At 50.3% G+C, this 24,252-nt stretch overlaps 2 protein-coding genes across 10 annotated transcripts in view; one reads left to right on the forward strand and one right to left on the reverse strand.

Annotated features, from left to right (window-relative positions):
• CD276 (CD276 molecule) overlaps nucleotides 1-24,252 on the forward strand; it is a 99,023-nt gene that overhangs the window by 69,951 nt on the left and 4,820 nt on the right. For all 9 annotated transcript variants that reach the window (XM_044979147.1, XM_044979150.1, XM_044979151.1 and 6 more), the window contains 3 exons: nucleotides 9,088-9,228; nucleotides 15,170-15,211; nucleotides 18,124-18,159. In XM_044979147.1, the coding sequence (XP_044835082.1) occupies nucleotides 9,088-9,228; nucleotides 15,170-15,211; nucleotides 18,124-18,159 (219 nt within the window). The remainder of the gene's footprint in view (nucleotides 1-9,087; nucleotides 9,229-15,169; nucleotides 15,212-18,123; nucleotides 18,160-24,252) is intronic.
• Nucleotides 2,752-5,825, reverse strand: LOC123343778. Its single transcript, XM_044979146.1, has 2 exons — nucleotides 4,260-5,825; nucleotides 2,752-3,476 (listed from the first exon to the last, which is right to left on the reverse strand). The coding sequence occupies exons 1-2, from the start codon at nucleotides 5,763-5,765 to the stop codon at nucleotides 2,955-2,957; spliced, it is 2,028 nt and encodes a 675-aa protein (XP_044835081.1). The 5' UTR covers nucleotides 5,766-5,825; the 3' UTR covers nucleotides 2,752-2,954.

Consider the following 24,252-nt stretch of genomic DNA (forward strand, 5'->3'; position numbering starts at 1 on the left):
TGCATCTTCCTTTATTTAAAACAAACCTAGTGAGCTGTTTATTATTCAGGAGTAGCCCAAACACTTCCACTTTGTGTAACAGCCCCACATCGTGGGCTGCCAGCAGGCTTTGGGACCTTTGGCACTAAAAGCACAGGCCTCTGATACCTGAGCTAAAAGAAAAACTTCATTAGTTGGCACTAGCGGGCAGCTTTTTATCTTCTGTTTGGACCAGCTGCTAGAGGGAGCAGTCTGCTTAGCCAGCATATTACACTGGCTGTAGAATTGCTACAGTATATGCTGTACCATAACAGAAGTTCTAGCTCAATTCCTCCCTCCCCCCTGTAGATCTCGGTACCTGACCCATGTGTATATACCCCAGGTTAGTTTCCATGGCCAGACACCACCCCCAGCCCATGGGTGGCCCACTGAGGTGCATGCCAGGATGTGTGAGTACCTCTGAACCTGTGGTGGGAATGTGCTGTGCCTGCTTCTAGCACTGCTGGAGTTAGATTGCAGGGGAAGGATGAAGCAGCACCTGAGTCTACTCTCTGGACTCCTAACACGAGACAGATCGGCATCTGATTTGAATGTATTAGTATAATTATTTAAAGGTTAATGAAGTGTTTTATGGAGCGACTCAACCGGCTGCTTTTCTGCCTTGCCTGCTGCATCCAGAACTATGGTGGAAGGTGGCAGTTAGAACATCCAAGGATCCAAATGGCCTGAGAACACCACACAGTTGTACAGATGCTGTTGAGATGACTGAGAGGCTGCAGCTGGACTAGTCTGACAAGCAGTCACCTGATCTACCACTAGCTAATCTAACTCTAAAGCCCCATCACCATGGGCACAAGGCCTAGGCACCCTGTAATAATACCTAGCTCTCACAAAGCCCTTTTCACCTGTAGGTCTTGAGGGATGTGAGAATTGGCTCCATTTTATAGATGAGGAAACAGGTACAGAGCAGTGAAGCCTAAGTTCAGGCAGCAGACCAGTGGCAGAACTGGGACTAGAACCCAACTCTCCTGAGTCCTAGTCGATACTCTATCCACTAGGCCATGCTGCCTTACTTAAAGCCCACTTCAGCATATGGGATGGAATAAGGAAATCAGCAGCTGTGAGAAGCATCTTTGCAGATAATTGCTGATGGTGAGGCACTTGTAGCATATTCTAACAGGACCAATCCTCACACTGTCTTCCCCAGCAAACTTCACCAGAACATGCAGCATATCCTGTAGGATGCTCTGCAGTCTCTCTTGCTCTGCTATGCTGAGAGCTAGAGTGTGTTTATCTAAGTACTATTTAACGAACCCTGAAGAGAGAAAGTTAAACATATTTGTCCCTGCCAGCAGGTATATGGGATCTTGGGGAGCAATTACCACACAGGTGGGGTGCAAAATAAACTTTATTAAGAAAATACAAAAACAGGGAAAATTCAATAGTGAGGGGTGTGGGGTTTGTTAAGGTAGACAATTGGGGAGGGGTTTCTTTTGGTGAACAGTATAGGGGGTTTCAATAGTGGGGTACAATACAGTTGGTAAACAATTAACACTGAGGTATAAATGTAACAGGTAGCTAACAATTTCTATGTAGAAAGGTGAGTCACAGCAGCATATAACCAACTAACAGTTATGGATAAAAATGTGTTAAATAACAAACAATTTTAGGTAAAAATGTGTCACAGTGGTGTAAATATAGAATGTGAGGTGCATCAGAGAGGGAAAAGTAACCAATGGGGTTTTATGCTAGATTGGGATGGAGGAAGAGGAGCATGTGGTGGAGCAGAGGGAGATTTAAACTTAGAGAGACACAGAGAACAGACAGACTGTAAGGAGTCAGATAGACACAAAGAAGCTGGGGGGGGGGAGGGAGAGTTGCAGTGGAAAGACAGACTTAACCACAATTATACAAAACACAGCAAAATCTTATCTATGATCTAACTTAACCAAGACTACACAAATTAGCAAGTAACAAAACACAATGCAACAATTCTTTAAACCTAACTTACAGAGTATAATGCTAAACTTAACTTAACCTAATACTTATACTAGGGGTGGTTGTTCAAGGGTGTGGCTGCAGCAGTGGAACAAAGCAGGTAAGCTGCCCAGGATAGAATTCAGGGAGGCACAGGCTTATTTCTAGCAGCAAAGGAGCTGCAAAACCAGAAACAGATTACAGATGCAGACCAAGGAGTTAACTTGGGTCTGTCCGTTGGGGAAAGAAAAAGCCAGCAGTTAAAACAGGAAGGGTCTGCAAGAGAGAGTTCTTACCAATCCCCAGGACAACAGCAGAGGCAGAAGCAGGTACAGTAGTTTCAGCATCAGAGGACGCAGAGAGGACTCAATTCGTTCACAATAATCAGGAGATCTCCAGGCAAAATTCGTTGTTCGTGGGAGGGGAGTTTAAAAACGGGGGTACGCTCAAAAACAAACGAGAGCGGGGGGAGGGCCCTCTCAAAGACCCCTAGCTGATCAGACCAGGTGGCAATGCAGGACCTTCTCCGAGGTCTGCTTACAAAATGTCTGGTTATATAGGCAGACTTAGGCAGTTTCCCGCCAGTAACTTTGATTGGTTCCCCTTCTTACAGGGGAGGAGAGAAGACTTCAGGTGAGCACAGACATGTCTGGGCAAGTCCTAAATCACAGGCATGACTTACATGCTCAGCTATGTGGCCATATAAGGTCTTGCATTCTTGGGCAGTGCCCCCTACACCGAGCCCAGGTCTGAACAAAGGAGGCAGAGGCCCACCCCCACCTGAGCAGAGCAATGGCTCCGGTTAGTCTGCAAAGGCCATTCCACTGAGCAGGGCCAGGCTATGACTCTTGCTAGCCCCATGGCCGGGGGGGGCGGCCACACAGAGAGGAAAACAGAAAGGAATGCAGCAGGGTGGCGGCTGTAACAGACATGCCCCCCTGGCCGACCCTCACGGGCTGTGAGGGGGTTGCCCCGTGCAAAGACCAAGGCCAGAAGGGTTACAGATCCTCACTATCTGAGTAATCTAGGGGTGATGGTTCGCTGCTGTCAAGGGGAATGGAAGAGTACCTCGCCTGCAAGGGCAGGGCAGACACAACCCTGTTAACCAGCTGCTTGACCACTGCCATCCCCAACAGAAAGGCCACAAGAACAATAGCCACAGTAATAAGCCACTGCTTGATGGACTGGGCCCAGGATCCCAGCCCCCAGCTGGACCACTGGGCTTGCCACCAATCCCACTGCTCACGCTCCTTACGAATCTGGACAGCGAAGGAGGACAGATGGTTAGCCACGGCTGAGATGTTGTTCCACCCGGGCTGAAGGCGCAGGCAACATTGTCCCTTAAAGGAAGGATCAAGGTCCTCCAAGGCAACACAAAAGTCCTTCTGTAGGATGGTCTGGAGCAGAAGACGGTTCTGCTCGGCGTAGTTGGCTAGGACTGTGAGAGCGTCGCTGGTTCGACGAAGCCCTTCGGCTGTGATGTTGGCGAGGGCCTCCAGACCAAACGACAGTCCACGGATTTGCTGTAAAGTTAAACTGTAGGAGAGGGGGTTAAACTGTACATAGCCCTCTATGACCATTTCGGTGGCCGACTTAAGCCGCTCCCATGCGGTGGCTGCTCGTCGTTCGCGTGGTGAGGAGAAGAGGGGGCGACGGTGGTGAAAGAGTCCCCCTCCCTCTATGAGAAGTTGCCCGATGGCACATACCCCTTTTGGGGAGGTGGGTAGGGCAGTTCGGGCAATGTTGTTTCCACAGAGCCACACTTGCCCTGGGGGAGAGGGTAGAAACTGTTTGTGGTGCTGGGGGGACTTCTGGCCGGGAGGTGCATCAACCTTCATCCACAATAAATGAGCGGCTCTGACCTGCCTTAGTTCTATGTGGGTCAGAGCTGTGGATGAGTACTGGGTGAGGTTGAACGCTATACTAGTTGGAAAATGGCTAACAAATTTGGTAAACTCAGTTCGGTACCTTGGGCTTCCTTGTTTGGGGTTCGGGTTGGGACGGGGTCCTGTGAACCACTGGGTGCAATTGGGGTAATGCCCCAATGGGGTAGGATTGGGGAAGCCAAAGAACACGATGCAGGGGGCCGCTGGCAGTGGTTCTGTTACCGCAACAGGGGCGAATGAGTTAGGTTTCCGGTCGTCACTGCTGGTGTTGCATGTGAACAGGGGTCGATGGACCCAGTCTGTGTTGTTGCAGGTGGAGGCTGGATACTGTGGAGTCAGGTTCGTGAGTGGGAGGAACTTCCAGAGGAAAGGGGGTCCTCCGTCTGAGGCCTCCCGATCAAGCGACAGTTGACGGATTTGCTGTAAAGTTAAATGTGGGGTTAGGTTCATGAGAGAGAGGAACTTCCAGAGGAAAGGGGATCCTTCCTCTGAGGCCTCCCGTCTTGTGCAGGCGACACAATCATGTGATGAGGGGACATCTGACAGGTTCCCGATGAGGACCTCCTGCAGGGCGTAGGCTTTTAACCAGGCAACCAGGGGGTTCTCTCGAGGCGGAGTGGCAATCATGGCAGGTGATTCCTGTGAAGACATAAAAGAATAGGGGCGCGGGTCCCCTGGCCAGGTGCTGGCCTGAGTTAGTCCTAGAGGGTGTTGGGCAGGGGACCATAGCATGATGGACCCCCCTGCAATGGCACATCTTAGGGAAGAGAGGTCCTTGACACTTCCTTTGGGGACAGGGATCCCTTGAAGGGAGTGCTGTAAATGGAGGAAGGCCAGGGCTGGGGCAGTCAGGGGCCATGCGGTGTCAGATATTACCGGGCTCCCTGAGAGACCCCGGGACCAGCTACTGGTCCTGGCTAGTACTATGCCCTCTTCCCTATCCACTAGCTCCTGTTCATGTTCCAGGGCCAGGCGGCCTAGCCACAGTAGTGGTGGCTCATTGGCTCCCCTAGCGGTGTCTGAGATGAACTCCTTCATCTCTGCTTTGGAGCGGGGCCGGAGTTCTGTGACCTGTGTGGCGTTGCCCTGACCATCAACCTTTATTCGGCTGATGGATACAGGCAGGGCTTCACTGGAGGTCACAGTGGGTGGGGGTGTATGGGCTTGGGCATCTGGTGGGGCGGAGGGTAGAGTGGGGTATAGCGGGGTTTTTTCAAGGGGGAGTGGGGCCTCTGGGTGAACATATGGGGGTGGGTGTTCGGGGGCTTTATTGGGACTGGGCAGGCTAGGGGTCAGTGGTGGTCCCTCCTGGCTAGGCTGGCTAGTGGCATCCTTGGCCGAGGTCATTAGGGCCCCATGGAAAACAGTTAGTTTATCAAGGGCCTGAGCCAGGATCTCATAGGTAACTGTGGCTACCTTTTGGGGCTTATATATGTCATGCCACAGTTTCTTAGGCTTTCGAATTTCATCCAGCTTCTGCACCAGTTCTGTTAATATCTGGTGGGTGGGGGACCCCTGCAAAATTCGAGGTTCAGGGGTGAGCTTAGATGGGGCCCCCCCGCACGCTTTCATGACCCTCCCCACCTCCCTCCAGAGGCGGGTAGGATTTGAATCTGCAGCTGGCTCTCCTGCCTTAGTGCAGGTTAGCCGGAGGCTGGAATCAGCGGGGCTGGCCCTGAATGTGGGGTGACAAGTTAAAAGGCACCCCACATCAGTGAGCCCCAGGTGGGTAGTATACACCCTGGAGCTCTGGCCTTTGCCAATCGTGCAGACCCACTCCAGGGCTTCAGGCTGCTGCTTACTTTGCAGCAAGTGATATTGCAGATGGTTAGTCTGATCTTCCTCTGTCCCAGAGGTTTTTGCCTCTTTCCAGGGACAGGGGAGGCAGCAATTGTTACCCCAAGATCCTGTTCGTGACGCCATGTCCCTGCCAGCAGGTATATGGGATCTTGGGGAGCAATTACCACACAGGTGGGGTGCAAAATAAACTTTATTAAGAAAATACAAAAACAGGGAAAATTCAATAGTGAGGGGTGTGGGGTTTGTTAAGGTAGACAATTGGGGAGGGGTTTCTTTTGGTGAACAGTATAGGGGGTTTCAATAGTGGGGTACAATACAGTTGGTAAACAATTAACACTGAGGTATAAATGTAACAGGTAGCTAACAATTTCTATGTAGAAAGGTGAGTCACAGCAGCATATAACCAACTAACAGTTATGGATAAAAATGTGTTAAATAACAAACAATTTTAGGTAAAAATGTGTCACAGTGGTGTAAATATAGAATGTGAGGTGCATCAGAGAGGGAAAAGTAACCAATGGGGTTTTATGCTAGATTGGGATGGAGGAAGAGGAGCATGTGGTGGAGCAGAGGGAGATTTAAACTTAGAGAGACACAGAGAACAGACAGACTGTAAGGAGTCAGATAGACACAAAGAAGCTGGGGGGGGGAGGGAGAGTTGCAGTGGAAAGACAGACTTAACCACAATTATACAAAACACAGCAAAATCTTATCTATGATCTAACTTAACCAAGACTACACAAATTAGCAAGTAACAAAACACAATGCAACAATTCTTTAAACCTAACTTACAGAGTATAATGCTAAACTTAACTTAACCTAATACTTATACTAGGGGTGGTTGTTCAAGGGTGTGGCTGCAGCAGTGGAACAAAGCAGGTAAGCTGCCCAGGATAGAATTCAGGGAGGCACAGGCTTATTTCTAGCAGCAAAGGAGCTGCAAAACCAGAAACAGATTACAGATGCAGACCAAGGAGTTAACTTGGGTCTGTCCGTTGGGGAAAGAAAAAGCCAGCAGTTAAAACAGGAAGGGTCTGCAAGAGAGAGTTCTTACCAATCCCCAGGACAACAGCAGAGGCAGAAGCAGGTACAGTAGTTTCAGCATCAGAGGACGCAGAGAGGACTCAATTCGTTCACAATAATCAGGAGATCTCCAGGCAAAATTCGTTGTTCGTGGGAGGGGAGTTTAAAAACGGGGGTACGCTCAAAAACAAACGAGAGCGGGGGAGGGCCCTCTCAAAGACCCCTAGCTGATCAGACCAGGTGGCAATGCAGGACCTTCTCCGAGGTCTGCTTACAAAATGTCTGGTTATATAGGCAGACTTAGGCAGTTTCCCGCCAGTAACTTTGATTGGTTCCCCTTCTTACAGGGGAGGAGAGAAGACTTCAGGTGAGCACAGACATGTCTGGGCAAGTCCTAAATCACAGGCATGACTTACATGCTCAGCTATGTGGCCATATAAGGTCTTGCATTCTTGGGCAGTGCCCCCTACACCGAGCCCAGGTCTGAACAAAGGAGGCAGAGGCCCACCCCCACCTGAGCAGAGCAATGGCTCCGGTTAGTCTGCAAAGGCCATTCCACTGAGCAGGGCCAGGCTATGACTCTTGCTAGCCCCATGGCCGGGGGGGGCGGCCACACAGAGAGGAAAACAGAAAGGAATGCAGCAGGGTGGCGGCTGTAACAGACAATATTAACCCAGTAACATGAACCGTGGTTAAAGTACTGTACAGCAAACTACTTTCCTCTATCTAATTTATACAGACACACATCTGCCACTGCCTTCTCATCTTCACTCACTCTTAGGATAATTTAGGTCTTGGCTGTACCAGGAGCAACTCCCCCTCCTTGTTGTTAGCGGCTTGGACCAATGCTGCTGTGGAGACTTTAGCTGCAAGCATAGGCAGGACCAATCCCTGGTCAGCACCAACAGCTGAGCCTGGCTTTGATCTCAGTTCTACATGCTTTGGTTTTTACGGTACTTGCAATTAAGCCATTTTCAGTACTGGTTCAGGCTACACCCACTGCTCAGGTAAATGGGGTCGAGCTAAGCTGGCAGGATGGGGACTCTGGTACTTGGCTGGCCCCCATTACCATGTTATTGGAACACCTCACAATCTTTATCATCCCTGGGAGACAGGGCAGGGTTGTTCTCATTGTACAGATGGGGAAACTGAGGCACAGAGAGGGAGTGACTTGCTCAGGGTCACACAGGAAGATGATGAGAGAGCAGCAACTTGAACCCAGATCTCCATATCTCCCTAACCACTGGGCCATCCTATCCCTCACATAGAAAACCCACTTGCCCTGCAACTAACTGGGGGAGGCTCCATTCACCAGGGCTGCTGAGCCAACGCTTTTCAACATTATTAAACCCACACAGATTTTCCTTTTGAGCTGAAGTTTATGGTTATAAGCAAATTATTTGTGATTATGCAAATTAGGCAATTTGCATAAAACATTGCACAGAAGCTGCACAAAGCGATGACGGAGAGAACTTAGAAACCAGGTGGTTTTGAATGGTTCTTTGAGAACCGCAGTTCACACACTGTTTTTTTTTTTTTTTATTGCTACATATTTCTGGGAGTGACTCATTCTCTCTGTTGGCTTGGTTCAAGATCTCTCAGCTGAACGAGTCAGCTGCAGGCCTGGCGGCCATCCTTGTTCTGTGTAATGTGTGCACCCGTGACTCCACGGTGGGAGAGTTTTTCTCACCAGTCCTTGTGTTTGACTGAGGTAGTCTGAAATGCAGGTAACTGGCGGAGGAGTCAGCCTACCCCACCTAACCCCCCCCCCCCCCCACGAACTGACTGCCTTTTTCCTTAGTGCTCTGGGCATCAGCTAGCCTCGCCCCCTCATGGCAGAGCAGGGTAGGGATGGGTGATAAAATCAGACTCTCCCATCTTTACCCCCCTTTGCTCTATTTCTGAGGCGTTCATAGCTGGGCTGGCTTCCTGGATGCAGGAGGTGCTGCAAGGCCACCCGTTCTGGTGAGATTTCCCACTCTGCTCTGCACATCCATGGACTTGGAGACGAACCCTGACTTAGGGCTGTGTCATCCCTACTGAGCCACCTCCACCTTTTTGTGGGCTGCCTATCACCACAGCAAAGGGGACTGTGATAGCCCCTGAGCTCCGGGGGGCACTGAGATCCCCCTGGGCGCTGGCATCAACTCAGTACATGCCTAACTCCAAGCATGTGAGTTGTCCTGTTGAAGCCAGTGGCAGTGCTCCCAAGCTTGCAGTTCAGTGTGTGCTCCAGTACCTTGCTAACGGGCGAGGCACAGGACAAAGAGCCCCTCAGTGTCCCTGTCCCACCAAACACCCTTCCCATAGGAGGGGAACCTGGAGCCAGGGCATAGCTTCTGGAGGCCCCCTGGGACGTGCTCCCCCCCTCTCTGTGGCAGCAGCACTGATCATGGTGGCATTTCTGTTTTTCTTTGTGAAGGGCAGCACCTCAGCTTCCCTGCTGTGGCTCTTTGGGTGACTGTGGGACTTGCTATCTGCATCTTGGGGCTGCTGGGCGCCCTGGCTTACGTGTGCCGGAAGAAAATTCGCCAGAGCTGCAAGGAAGAGGAAGAAAATGCAGGTAAGGAGCCCAGAGCCTGGTGCTCCCTTTCGTGTGGGTGGGGGAGGGGGTGGAGGGGTGTGAATTCTCAGTCTGTCTGCTCCGAGCCCAGAGGGCCCGATTCGGGGTCGCACTTATGCATGGGCTTGAGTTCCTCTGAATTCAGTGGGCTCAGCGACTCCTCCGCTGGGGAGATGTGGACAGTTTCCACTCCCTTTGCTCCAGCGTGCGTGAAGCACTTTGGGATCCTTTGGGGAGGAAGATGCTGGGCACCTGGCAGATCTGATGCCCATCTCCCTAGCTGTGACTTCCCTGCTGAGGGCAGTGTAGATGTTGCTGGCCTGGGAGGAGCCGGTTATTTCAGATGTTATTGACTGGGTGGAGAAAACCTTCTGAACTATGGATTGCCACCACTGGCATGCACCTCCAAGGACGAACCCAGCTTCAGGGAGTTCACCCTGCTGGGGGCAGCTGTAGGAAGCTGTAGGCGGTGATGAAGTGCCTGGGGGAAAGTTTACCACTGAAAGGCCTTTTACCTGTGTCAGTGTAGGGTGAAAAGCTCTGCTGAATGGTGAGAAGCCCTGTATGCTTGAGAGGATTGAGGGGTGTTTATGTGGCTCGGAGCAGAGCTTTGCTAAGTGAGAGGCAGTAGAAGCAAAATTCTCCCACCCTGCTTGATGGATGGTCGTAAGCAGCCAGCTCCACTATCCCCAGACCTGTGACATGGCCAATGGGGAGGTACCAATAGCTACGTGTGCGTGTGTATGCGTTTCACTGCTGCCTGATCTCAGCAAGGCTCTGTCCAGGAACGTACCCCAAGGGCTCTCACTGCCATCTGGGCGGGCAGGAGGTTTGCAGACAGCTTCTGGCAGGAGCCTGGGTTAGAGTGAATTTAGTGAACTTAACTGTGAGCAATATGGGGTGTGGGAAGAGCCTGTTTTGTGCAGGCTGTTCAAACTCACATAGTGCACCTCCTGCCTGAGCCCTGGAACCCCACCCTCTCTGCCCTGGCCTGCACACCCCCTGCTGTTCCAGTCCTGGGGCCAGCGTGTCACAGCCCTGGCCCCTCTGCTGTGCCAGACCACTGAGCTGCAGCTGAAGGTTGGGGTGCGCTGGCGGAGCTGGGTGTGGGAAGGTTGCCATAGCGCTGGCCTGCCTTGTACCTGACTCCATGGAGAGCTAATGGCCTGTTGAGCTCCTGTGTGCCACCAGCACCCCCTAATGCATTTGAAATAGTCTATGGCATGTGCTCTGCTTTCCTTACCCCCCACAGGAGGGGCTAGTCTCCCCCTCTGGGGGACCCAGCTGTGCCAGAGGGGAGCAGCCTCCCAACTCCAGTCCCGTTTGCTTTTGAAGTGTCTGTTTTCCCCCACTGGCACTGATTGCAAAGAGTGAGTTTCCCATGCTCCAGCACTGATTCCCTGCTCTAAATGGACCAGGAGTGATGGATTCTGTAAATGACACACTGGGTTCTTTAGAGTGGGAGTTCAGGCTCTTGGTTGTTGGGCTCTGTACTTACTTGAGGTGAGCCTCAGGGAGGCAGTGTGGCCTAGAAGCAGCAAAGAATCCTGTGGCACCTTGTAGACTAACAGATGTTTTACAGCATGAGCTTTCGTGGGTGAATACCCACTTCTTTGGATGCAAGTGTGGCCTAGTGGATGGAGCACAGGACTGGGAAGACCTGTGTTCTGTTTGTACCTCTGTTACTGGTTAGTTAAGTGACTGGCCCAAGAGCACTCCACTTCACTTCCCTGGGCCTCAGTTTCCCCATCTGTAAAATGGAGATAATGATACTCCTTTGTAAAGTGCTACATGTAGAAAGTGTTTCCAGCTGTGAAATGGGGAAATGTGAAAAGTCCACACCTCCCAGCAGAGTTGGGAGGTATAACTCATTCCAGAGTTTTGAGATCCTTGGATGAAAGATGCTGGAAAAGGGGAAAACTAGTGTTCCCACCTCTACCAGAAGGCTGAATCAAAATGACTGAGAGGCAGGCTTCTGGGTTACATGGCTGGTTTTTCAGTCAAGACACATTTAGTGGTACTATTTTTGTGGGGGCGGCTGGGTGAAAGCTTGCAATGCTGCTACTACAAAATGGGACCAAAGAAATTGGACTACAGGATTTAATCCCTTTTACTGCGATGCCCCCGTTAGCCCAAACTGTGTTCCTACGCTCTGGGGTCGTAATATCTGCACCAGGTATCTCTCCCCTGCCCAGCCATGTGCATTCTCAGAGTTTGGACGCATCCCATGCCGAGGAGGGTGTCTTGTGTTGTCCACACGTGTCTGCCTAACCCCAGCTATGGGGCAAGGACCCAAGTTCGCAGCAGCAGTCTATCCCCTTGGATGCCTTGGGATGGATGCGCCTGCTGCAAACATTATGCATCTTCTCTCTGGGGAGCAAACCGAGATGATCTGCCGGGGGGTGGGTGGGATCTTTGTTGTTGAGGTTTGCAGCTGACATTTTGGAAGCAGTGAGGTGTCGCCAGCCAAGAAGCAGATGCTCAGAACCTGACTCCCAATCTGGTCTGACATTTCCCTTCCCGATTGACTCCTCACCCGACCCCCGACGGAGGAGATGCGACTTGCAAAGTGACAGTTGGCCAAGTGCAGACACACACAGGGCAGTACACACTCAGGATAGTTCGCACACACGGGTGTTTCCTTTCTGCACCCCTCCCCCTTCTCATCTGAGAAGACATCACTAGCATTTGCCATTATGGAAATGTCAAGCACATAGACACAAGGAAATAGCATGAGACACAGATGCTATGTGCTCTGCCTCTCTTGTTCCTTTATCCCTGCCTGCGTGTGTTCAGCTTTGAACGAATTAATTAAAGCCCTGCCGATGTCTCGCAGGAAGCACTTTGAAAGCCCCTGTTTGAAAAACCGTTCTCCCCCTTGCTCTGTATTTTCTGCATCCTTGTCCTTTTCCCTGCTCTTTATTTCTGAAGGGCATTTGTATGAAAAGGGGATCTTTGTTCCTTTAAGTGCAGTTGCACATTTAAAGTGGCTGTAAAACCAGCTTTAATTCCGTACTTATTGTCTCTCACTGGTTCTCCCAATGGGTTCAATTTGCCAAGCCGCAAAAAGGTGGGTTTTTCTAGCTGCCACCACTGCAAACTCCACCTGGGCATGGGAAGTTTGGCTGGGTTCTTTCCTCCTCCTCCAACCTCTGAGCCAGAGATGAAGAAGGTTCTACAGACGGAACTCGCTTCATGAGCCTGTTGTTGCACAGCAGAATAGAATTCAGCTGGCTGTCCTGGTAGGTGGGCTGCTTCTACACGACTGATGAGAGTGATTTTTGCCAGTGAAGTAAGCAAATCATGATGAATGGTCAAGAGAAGGTAGACAGAGATCATCTCCTACACAAGGACAAGGGGACAATCAATGACATTGTTAATGATCCCTTCTGACCTAGGAATCTATTAAGATCATCTAGTCAAATCTCCTGGGTAACACGGGTCATAGTTATTTTTAGTTTCTGCTGTCCCGGGATTTAAACCCAGGACCTTTGCCATAACCCTACACAACAGGGCCAGCCATTTTCTTAGCTTCTGTGGTAGATTAGGTGGGATTTGAACATGCCGCCACTAGCGTACACAACATAAATGTTTCATTGCTCCACCAAATTAAAAGGGCAAATTTATAACTGATAAAATGAAACCCTTTTTTCCACACAAATTTGACTGTATCATTTGATTGTGGAACTCTCTGCCACATGAAATTGTTGAGGCCAAGATCTTAGCTTGTTTCTAAGAGACTGTTACATCTACATGGATAACAAAAATATGCAAAGTTATCTTAGTTAATGCTAACAAATTTTGGAAGGGATAATACACCTGGTACTTCAGCCAGTTTCTCTCTGGTAGAGATCAGTGTAAATTGTAATGTGGGGGCAGATTATTTCACAGCTGTTGTGTGGGGTTCTTACCCCTTCCTCCAGAGCAGCTGGCCATTGTCGCAGACAGGACACTGGACCTCTGTTCTGATCCAGTCTGGCAATCTCAGTGTAGGTTGCCCCTGGGGGCCTGTTAACTTTGGTAGTGCCCCTTTAACGGTGCATTAGTGTCAAGGAAGAGACGTGGAGTCTGCTGGCCTGTTTGCTTGCTACATGAGCCTTCCAGGGCTGATGTGGGACCCTGGTGACGTTGCCATCTCGGCATGCCCCGTGCCATTTCAGCTGCCTGGCTGCTGGGGTGGGGTGGGTGGAGCAGCATGCCCTGCGAAGGACATAGGGGAGGGAAGGAATGTGAAGGATGGTCTCTGGGACTTGTCAGGATGGATTCTTGCAGAGCAGCTGGGGTGCACATCCAGGGTCTGTTCTGTTGAGGGCGGGTACAATCCCATAGACACTCTGAGGGGTGTCACAAGTGGTGGGTCAGTCTTGAGTGTAGAATTTGCAGGGCCCTGCCAGGCAGCACCAAAGCAGGGTGATGTCACAGCTTGGTTGTGGCTTAGCAGCGTCAGCACAAGGCTGAGGAGCCAGGAGCTCCTGGGTTCTAGCTCAGTGTCTCTGATAAAGACTCTTCTGTGGCCTTGGGTGAGTCAGCTAGGAGACAGTCATTACAGCGTGTCAGTAGCAGTGGCTTATTGCCCTGTGCGGAGGCAGTGTCACAGCAGGCTGTGCACATGTTGCAATGGCATGATGCAGTCCTGCCCTTATGGTGCCCCACAGGACAAATACTAAGGGCTGGAGACTGCACAGCCTAGTGTGACTGGCGTGTCCTGCTGCGGTAGGCTTGGAGTGAGGAGGATGAAGGTGGTGTGAAGTGCAGTCATGCTGACCTTGTGGATCAGTGGATTCACATGCCACAGTGTGCATCATTCAGTGTATACATGACTGTTTGCTTATGCAACATGTGTTCATGTACCAGTATCTGCAGGCAGAAATGCGCATACGTGACGTGTGTTCCAGTATGTTCTCACAGTGTGTTGTGTGCATGGAAGCAGAAGGAGCATACCTTGGAGAGCAGATGCCAGCAATCGGAACTCTCCTGGGTCTAGGCCCCTTTGGATCTCTCTAGACCTGTCCTCTCCCCAGGTCTCTGCTTGGGGTTGCTGAGCCTTGTTAAGCCACTCAAAGAGCGCAGCTCCAGATGGCAGCCCTGCTATAAATAGGGGAGCTGGCAGCGGGAGAGCCTTTGTTTGGCAGCCAGGCGTCTGTGTCACGTCAGACTGATTGGTGGGTCTCCTCTGCAGTCCAAGGAGAGGGGATCACACTTGTTGGTCGCTGCTTCAGCCAAGGGTCCAGCTCTGTACTGGGGTGGGGAGAGAAATGGTCATAGCACCAAAACATTGTGTAGACTGGTACAGTGCGTCACAGCTAGGACAGGACAAGGGTCTGGGGTTGGGATCACAGGGTCTGCAGCCTGGGGATGACTGACCAGCTGTCAGAAGCTAAAATTGTCTTCTCTGCAGGCTCCTCGAGGAGAGTCCTGTACACACAGCTGGTGTCTGCCCTGTCAGACAGACACAACCTGCAGACAGCCCCACCCTTTCATGTTAGCTGCTAATGAGCCATTATCCCCAGCAAGTTCCTGCCTCGCTCTTCTGTATCAGAGAATGCACGCCCATCACTGTCGCATATAAATGCACCCCTCCTCCATTCCCACTGCAGGTGCATGGGCTCCTGAGGGCTGGCATTGGGCTCCCCTCTGCTCAGTCCTCCCCGCTTCAGATAATGAGTGGGGGTCCAGGGCTGGGATAGCAATAGGGGCCGTGGGCCAGGATTGAGGAGCATCAGCAAAGCTTTGGGGGCAGGGAAGGGCTGGGTTAATAGGGCTGCAGGTTGGGACCTAGGGGCATCGGCAGGCCTGGAATAGCCAGAGGGCTGTGGGATGGGACAGGGGACCACCCGTAGAGCTAGTCTGAGCACCTCCCCTACCAACCCTTCCCCATTTGCTCAGTGATTTCTCTGCGCATCTCCGGAGGCTTCATGCACACATGGCTTTTGTTTTGCAGGGATGGAGGAGCAGAGTGAGGATGGTGGAGAACCCAAGACAGGTTGGTGAGATCTCAAAGCCCACGTTCTGTGTAGATGACCAGGGTGGGGGCTGGGGTGCTGAATTTCATGTTGGGGTTGGGATTGCTAAAGGAGAAACCAACGTGCATGCTGGGAAGGTAGGTCCTTGTGTTCCCATCCCAGCCTCCTGCATCAGTTCCAGGGGGCACCCCGTGGACGGGGCTGGAATGGGTGGGTGGGTCTGATTCTTCCCTGCACCTTCCCACTGGTTCCTGTGCTGCCTGGCTTGTTTCTTACTGTCACCTGCTCGGTCTTAACTAGGGTTGCCAGGCATCCAGTTTTCAACTAGAACACACAGTTGAAAATGGACCCTGGCAGCTCTGGTCAACACTGTGACTGGGCCACACACAGTTCTTGCTCTTAAACACTGACCCTTGCTGGGTCGGCTGTACCCAATGCTGACCCTGTGGTCAGCAGGAGGTAGTTTCTCTAGTGCAGATGAGACCTGGTATGTTCTTGCATGAAACTTGCAAGAATATTAAGGAAAAAAGGAGCTGCCCAGCCCTGAGTCAGAGAGTATGTCTGACCTGGAAGATGAAGCCGATGTGCCACAGCCTGGGTGTGCACACAACATATCATGAGCACATACTGGAATGCACATGTCACATATACACAGTTCTGCCTCTATATACTGGTATATGCACACATGTTGCATAAGCAAACAGTCATGTATACATTGAATGATGCAAGCTGTGGCATGTGAACCCACTGATGCACAAGTATGTGCATACACAGAGTGGTGCACACTTGCATGTGCACACACTGATGCATGAACATGCGCACACAGTCGTGCATGAATATAAAGGCGCACACATGCACATACACATGCTAATGCTTGTGCATGTGCAGACAAACATGCATGCATAGTGTCACACACTCTTCCATGTGCCCACATGGATACACAAGCATAAGCACACAGTCGTGCATCCATTTAAGAGCACATGCTCGCACATGTACACACTAATGTATGAGCGTGTGCACACAGTTGTCCATGCATATTGCATACGTGCACACACATACACTTGCACATGCACACACATTGCCAAGTATGTTCATACAGTTGTGCATGTTGTACACATGGACTGTTGCAAACGCACACACCGATGCAATGAACATGAACATAGTCTCACACAGAAGTGCATTGTCGTGTGCATGATCACACGCATGCCAACACAGCCAGTCTCACGTTGGCACCTGTGCCATCTCGCACGACTCTTTGAGGCAGGCCAGCTGGCCGGCAGTGAACCCCTCCAAGCTGTGAGCAGACTGGCAGCTTCACAGGGCCGACATAAGCTGTGTTATCTTTTAATAAAAAGTGATAGTGGCACTCTGCTGTAATCAAATGAGTTAATTATATGCCTGGTGATTCCCTTTATCTGCTCTGAGCACAACAATAGCTTTGGTGTATACAGATTGGCTTGCGCCTAATCTCTCCTTGGGAGAGAGCGTGCTCCCAACCCAGGCTTCTTGATGTTTGTAGTTGCCTGTGAGATTTAAGGGCTGGGGCTTTGATTGGTGGTGGAAGTTGGTGGGTGTAATTACTGTGGAAGGCTGATAAATGCTATGAACTGTTAAATGGATTTTTTTCCCCTACCTTCATTAATGGTGGGAGATAAACCATGCAGCCTCCCCTCCTCCAGCCCAGTCCTTTCTCCTGACCCCCGCCCCCCCCAAACCAACAGGAGATTGATTTCATATCTATACTGTAAATTTCAGCAATTAATTTCCACAGCCTCAGTGCCAGAATTTGGAGGCTGAAGATGTGGCAACATCCTGGTGTTTGTCCTCATTTTTCATGTTGTGGCAGTAGTTTCCATAGGGGGGATTTGTGTGTGGGGAGATCGTAGTCAGAACGAAGCACCCTGTCCCTGCCTGATCAGGAAATTCACTTCTTTTAAGAGCTGATGCCAAGAGCTGCTGAGAGGAAGCCATGTGCAGGCTACAACCACCGCCAGTGTTTACCAAACTCAGCTCCGTAGCTTGAGCACGATATCTATTAATGGCCTAGTTACTAGAGCATTCCTGAAACCGCACTCAGGAAACGTTGCTCTCATTACAAATTACGGGGTGAGTGGAGGGGAAGGGAGATCTTGGATTTTACTGTCATTGAAAGATATGGCTGGGTCTCTGTCCATTTCCTAATCAGTAGGTATCCCCATTACAATCCCACCACTAATAATTGGCATTGATAGGCCCCCTCATTAGCAAACTAAATTAGAGAAGCCAAGGACTGAGCAGACCAGGGATTCCAAACTCTCCACTCATGCCTAGGCTTGGTGTCTCCAGAATTGGACTCAGGTTCATAAAAGAGGTGTAGCTTGGGGGAATCTTGCATTGCTGCTGCCCCTTCTTTGGGTACGTAGAGTATGTGATCTCTAGGGCAGTCAGGCCTGGGGCTCTGCTCAGTGTCCCCCTCTGGGTCTCTTGTTTTGATTGGCTGATCTGTACTCAGTTGAGGTCTGGGCTCTGCGGCCCCTCTCTCTCCTGAGGGGGCAGGCTTTTGTTGTTCTCATGGGCTCTGCCCACTGACCTGGGATTCAAACAGGCAAGATCACAAACCAGGGGGAGCAGGCAAAGACAGAGTTTGCAAAACAATTAAATCAGGTTGCTTGGCTCCTTGATCAGAGGCAGCTCAGATGCGGCAGTGAGTCCTGGGCAGGGCAGCCAGGGGCAGTGCAGAACCGGCTGGGCAGGGCTGCATCACTGGGGAGGAAGAGAAGGATCCATTTGGGTTGGAGGAGGGCTGGGAGGAAGAGCGTGTCCAGGGTGCCCTGACAAGTTGGTGGATCTGGGCCCAGTGTGGCTGAACGCTCTGCTGCTCGAATGCTCTGTTTGCTGCATGCTGTGGTCCCAGGCCTGAATGTGACAGAATTCTCTCTCTTCTCACCAACAGCTTTGCAGCCTCTGAAGAGCATAGAGAACAAAGAAGGTAAAGGGCATTTCCTCTCTCCTTTTGCACTCGCATACAGGGTCTCTTGCAACAACTACACAGATTGGCAGACCCACTGGCTTCTGTACCCTTAAACCTCTGAAACTGACCTGCTATTACAGCCAGCTGGCTGTTTAGCCCAGCAGGGACACTTGGAGATCTGAGCTGTAGGTTATCTAAAAACAACAAAGCCTAATGCAGAACCACAACCATCTGTTGGATGCTTTGTGTATCTGGGATTTGGATGATTGTTTTCTGCCCACTCTTCTGATTTCTAGATTTGCTCATCTCCATGGTGTTTGCAACTTCTCCCAGTTTGGTGTCAGCTGTGTATTTCATTAGCACCTTGTTGGTTCTCACTGCCAGATCGGCAATGAAGGTGTTAAATTATCCCAGATTAGATTGGGAGGCTATAAACACATCCCCTAGAACAGATAAATTGCTGTTTAATTCTACCCTTTGTTTGTGGTTTCTTGGCCACTTTTCAATTCACATCAATGATTTTATCCCAAGCCAATCAGTTTTTTGCTAGATACAATATTAACCGCATTACTAAAATCCAAGTGTATTATATTTATATCTACTGCATTCCTCTTGGCCATTGATTTTGTAATTCTCCCAAAAAGAGCAATCAGGTTTGCCAAGATTTATTCTTTTCCCAACATCCAGCACAGTTTATTGCTCATGCATCCATTATGCTCTAGCTATTTATTGACTTTTTTCTTTTAATTTCCATCATTTCACTAGTGCTAGAAGCTGGGCTAATGAGACAGTAATTGCCAGAATGATTCATTCATTCCTTTTTGCTGAGAGTATCCGGGCTTCCCAAGTTCTCTGTGATACAGGCAATCATTTCCCAGGTGCACTGTGGAGGAGATGGCCAAAAGACAGCCAGATGCCCAACTCTCAGTGAAAATCTATGGGAGTTGGGCACCTAACTCCCATTTATGCCTTTGAAATTTCTCCTTCTGTCTTCCCCTGATTAATTATCTGGTTGCTTTATTATCCTAGGGCCCAGCTATCTTAGGTTGCACATGCAGATTTCCTTCTCAGTCGTCAAAATTTATTTCCTTTGGTGTTAAAGGCAGATTTTCCTAAAGCAGTTAGAGGTCTCAGCTATTGTTAAGCCATGGTTAATTTCACCCCTCTCCTCCATTATTAATGGCCCTGCTTTCTCTCTAGTGCTGCATTTTGCCCTTATGGATTTATAAAAATCTTTTCTTACTGCCCTTCATACCATTAGCTGGAGCATTATCTCACTCTGCTTTCTCTCTCCACCCCCCTTGCTGCCCTTATCTTTCCCTGCAAGCCTAAACAGTCTGTGCTTGTTTTCATTGCCTCTTCACTTTTCATCTCCAAGCCAGATTGTTTGCTTAACCCCACAGCTTAGAGAAGTCCCTTTGCATCCTCTCTGGCTGCTTTTTCAGCAGAAATGTAGTATGAATAATGGCATCTCCTAGGATTCTCCAGCTGATGAGGGTTTTTTAGTGCTGTACAATGAGCTCTGAAAATACACACTCTCTTTCACAACACGCGCACAGGCTCTCTGGCCAGCCCTTGTTGTGTGGGCAGGCTCAGCCTCTGGGAATGAGGGGGGAAATCTCTCAGCACTGACTTTCTGCACTTTGGCAGCCCAGACCTTTTGCAACATTGGCTTTGTCTGACAAACCATGCCACCCGCTCCTGCTTCCCTGTCTCTATGCCTTAGTATGTGATAAGGAGAAGTTCCTCTGGAATATGGCTGAATGAGACTGGCTTTTTAACCGTTACATTGCCGGACAAACCAGTGCTTAGGGAAACCCATCGACACAGCCGGCAGAACTGGATCGCAGAATGTTGGTTAAAGTGAAAGGTAGCACTGGCTCAGCGCACCATATAGGGCACTTTGTATTGTAATTATTATTTCCTTTAGGTGTATATGACTTTAAGGGAAGCTGGGGTCTCCAACAAGCATAGAGATTGGTGCCCTCCATCACTGGGTGCATCATAAGGATTAGCCTGCGGGAAGCTTGTAGGAGGGATGGGGTCCTCTGCACAGCTGGCTGGAGCTCTATTCCTACCTGTGTTCTCGTTTTCCCTGCTTCCCGGGTGTGCTCTTCAGTTCCTTGCATCTGGATTCGCAGGGGGAAGTGTTCCAACCGTGGCACTACACTCCAAATTAAAGATGTCACTTTATTGTAAACGTCTTGGAGTTGTTCTAGTGTTGTATGGGAGGAGGAAGGATGGCCGGGTGCTTATGGCCCACACCAGGGATCTGGGCTCCTGGGGTCTATTCCAGCCTCAATCACGGTGTGAACGAGGACAAGTCTTTTACCAGCATTGTGCCTTGGTTTGCCCATATGTAATTAGACAGTGATAGCACCTCCCATGGGGCTATATTCATCTAGGTTTGTAAATCCCTTTAAGTTCCATAGCCTGCAGCAGCAATGGGAGAATGCAATGTTGCTATAGTCCAGAAAACCAGCTCTAACCGAGAAGGTGTGGGAGCTGGTCACCAGCCTTCCCATCCTCAGGCCTGGTGGGCCTTCGAGCACGTGCCATGCACAGTTATTAGGAGTCCAGCCTTTGTTAGCTGGGCACAGCAGTTAGTCCATGGACATGTGTCTGTGCTTGTTTAGGGACTGTGCTTGTTTGCCATACAGAGACAGCTAATTAGGGGATTCCAGCATGAGCGCCAGGGATGAAAATCCCCCAACAAACCCAGTCGCAAACCCACTAACAGCCATGACAAGAAGAGAAGTCTGTCCTACCTTCTGAGCAGTGCCTGGGTGCTGCAGGGCTGCTGTCACAGCTGGCAGCCTGCCGGTGCCAGCCTGCTGGCTGAACTAGGCCAGAAAGCTGCTCACTCAGGACACTGGTCACAGGCCACCTTGTGCCAAGCCATATTTTAAGCTGCTGCTGGTTGTAAATCATTCCAACAAAAAGCCACCCATTAGAGCAAGGTGCTTTGCTTGGATGCAGACTAGCGTAACAGTTGGGCAGAATTTGCTGCTAGCCAAGAGCAGTGATGGGGGTTGCTCTCCAGCTGCATGGGAAGTCAGCTGATACATGCCAACCACCCCTCATCAGCTCAAGTAAAGCAAGGGCCTGCCTAGGAGCCCTGCATCCCATGAAACCGTGAAACTTGTGGGCTGGCCAGAGACCTAGGGGAAGATCACCCTAGGCTTCTGCAAGCCCCTTCAGAGCAGAGATGACCTCGGGTGTTACGGTCATGCCAGAAAGGTCCCCACACTATTAATCCCATGGATGTCAATGTGTCCACTTCCAGAGTGGAGCTCTGAGGTTTGTCTCTCTGTCCTGTATTAAGAAACCCCAGCCTTCATCAGAGGTTGTAAATACCGGGTCTGATTCTGCTCTCACTTACTCAGTGCAGCTCCAGCGACTTCAGTTCATTCACCAGTGTGAGCAGAACTGGGCCATCATTTCATTGCTTCCTGGTTTTGTGTCTCTGGAAGCATCTGCTGCTTCCAAGCATGAGATTCCAGTGTATGGAGGGGAAGGTTGTGGGCAGGGACTGCAGAATGTAATGTAGCATAGCATAACACCACCCTGCTGGGGCTGTCCACAGGGATCGGACTCTGGGTGGCTGGATTGAAAAAGTATGTGCTGCTACTGCCTGAATGAAAGGAGCAGAGCTGTCAGGGCCAGGAGTAAAAGGCTCATCGGCCTGTGTATGGGGACTAGCCACTAGAGAGGTAGAAAGACCCACCCTGTGCTAGCCTGGGCATACTGGTCTGGGGTTATAGGATGGAGGGAATCTAAAATGACCATGTAAAACCGAAGCTCTGTGCAACAGCCTCCAGATTATCCACATTTCAGGCCTGTAGGGCTTGATCTGGAGAGATGCTGAGCATGTGGAACCCACATTGACATCGAGGGGTGTGCCAGGAGCTGAGCGTCTCCCAGGAGCAGGCCTGTGACCACTTTGAGATTGTTAAGAATTTTCACTTTGTAAGTGAATCCAGTGGTGAGGAGGGAGATCAGGCCTAAAGTCGGAAGGCAGCAGCAGGCCCAGGCTGGACAGCAGTGGTGCAGGCTGCTCCATGCTCACCTGTCCAGGCAGGTTCACCTCTAGCATGAAGAGAGGAACTTGGCCTCCATGATGCCCCCAGCCCAGGCTGCCAGTGGGGAGTCACTGGCACCAGTTGTGATGTGGGAACCAGGTTACTGAGAACTATCCTGAGACTCCAACATGTTTCGTGCAGGCCGCTGCAAAGCTGCCACAGGGAGAACAGCTTGTGGGAGCCGCCAGCTCACGTGGGGTTTGAACCCACAGCCTCATTACAAAAGGCTGCATCTCCTATGCATGAGGCACTTGCTCCCAGGTGGGAGTTGTTCACATTCAGGAGTACTGTCCATGCCTGCAGCGTAAACAGGCCCTCACAGTGGACTGGCCACACAATAGCTGCTGCCTTTGCCAGTGCAGTCACTGCAGTGCCAGTGTCTAATGCTCCATAAAGCACTTGGAAATGCCTGGCATTTTGCAGGAGGTGCACAACCCTGCTCTCTGTGCTGTCCTCCCGGTGGTCCCTCTGTGGCAGGAGATGTGTGGATTTTGATGCAGTAAAAGCACCGTGCTGGTCAGACAAGCCCCTTGGCACATCACCTGGCTTGATGAGAGTGCTGGAGGAAAAGCTTATGGCCCTGCAGCATGAGCTCTGGATCCACAGTGTGCCAAGGTATGATAGCAATACTCTGCGCTCCCTGAACTCTTCTCTCCTGAGGGTCACAGAGAGCATTGGAAAGGGGAATTGAGGAAGTATCCTTACACACATAGAAGGAAAGTGTGAATATCTCCATTTTTCAGATGGGTGAAGTTACAGGATCTCCCAACACAGCAGTGAAGGAGCCTGGAATATCTCTTGTGAGTCTCCTGCTCTATCCGCTAGACTGGGATCTTCTCTCTGGGGGTCACAATGCAGCAAGCCACCTGATCCTTTCCAGATTGCTCAATGGAAGAGAGTCCCATAGGGATGGGAGGGAGCTCCTAAGGGGCTCCTGCTATGGAAGAGGGGCCATGGATGGGATAGGATGCGATAGGATGCATACCACTGCACTAGATCCCACTTCACTCCCCGTATCATGGTCAATGCAACAGTTCCATGCCCTTCATTGCGTGCGCCTTACGGTAACTAAAACCTACCTCAGTCCCTTCCCATGCCTGCGGGGCCCAGCTCCTGGCCGGGAATGCTAAGTGAGTTGTCTGTATCCTCATAGAGACTCGTAAAGCATTTTCTCCACAAAAAATTCATCTGGTGCCAATCTTAGCAGAGCATGAGTGATATAAGCATGAACCCCAGGGCACTGGTTGAGCTTCTGTAACTTTGAATGGTCATTTATTGACATGGGTGAATTGATGGATTTATTTATTTTTTACTTTAAACATCAGCCATTTTGGTCGAGGTTTTCTTGATAATTTTTGTTAACTGGGATGGGGGCAGGAGTGTGGGCTAGTGACTGGCACACAGGACTGTTTGTTTGTTTTTTGATGGAAAAAATCAATATCTGAAGTGTTTTGTCCAAAAGCCGAAATACTGGGATTCTGAAATGCTGACCTAGTGGCACATGGGAATTGTAGTTCAGGTACCTCATGTCCCCATTCTCCTCTCTAGATTGGAATCCCTGGTTGAACTACCTGATGAGGGGAGGGGAGGTGATCCATCATGGCAGTAGCGTAGTCACGGGGCATCATGGGAGATGAAGTCCAGCTGGGAAGCCTGGTCCATAGAAGAGAATGGGAACACAAGGCATCCAAACTACCATTCCCATGAAAGAGTATGATGGCATTTCACAATTAAAATATTTTGGTTCTCTGGCGTTCACTTTTTTAAATGAAAATTTGAACTTTTGTATGGAAAATAGACTCTTTATGTCAAAACTTTCATTATGTTGAAATCCCAATTTTGCATCAAAAAAATTTCAACATAAAATTTCCCACTAGTCCTACTCATCACTTAACATTCACCCAATAGGCCCCTAGTGTGGATTGTGCCCTTTGACCCACCTGGGAGCTATTCTCGGTTTCTCTGTATTCTGTTTCTCTCACCTTATCCCCCCCCCCCCCACATAAGGTCAGTGGATTGATTATTCACC

The sequence above is a fragment of the Mauremys mutica genome, chromosome 11 (assembly GCF_020497125.1).
Source record: "Mauremys mutica isolate MM-2020 ecotype Southern chromosome 11, ASM2049712v1, whole genome shotgun sequence".
Taxonomy (NCBI): domain Eukaryota; kingdom Metazoa; phylum Chordata; order Testudines; family Geoemydidae; genus Mauremys; species Mauremys mutica.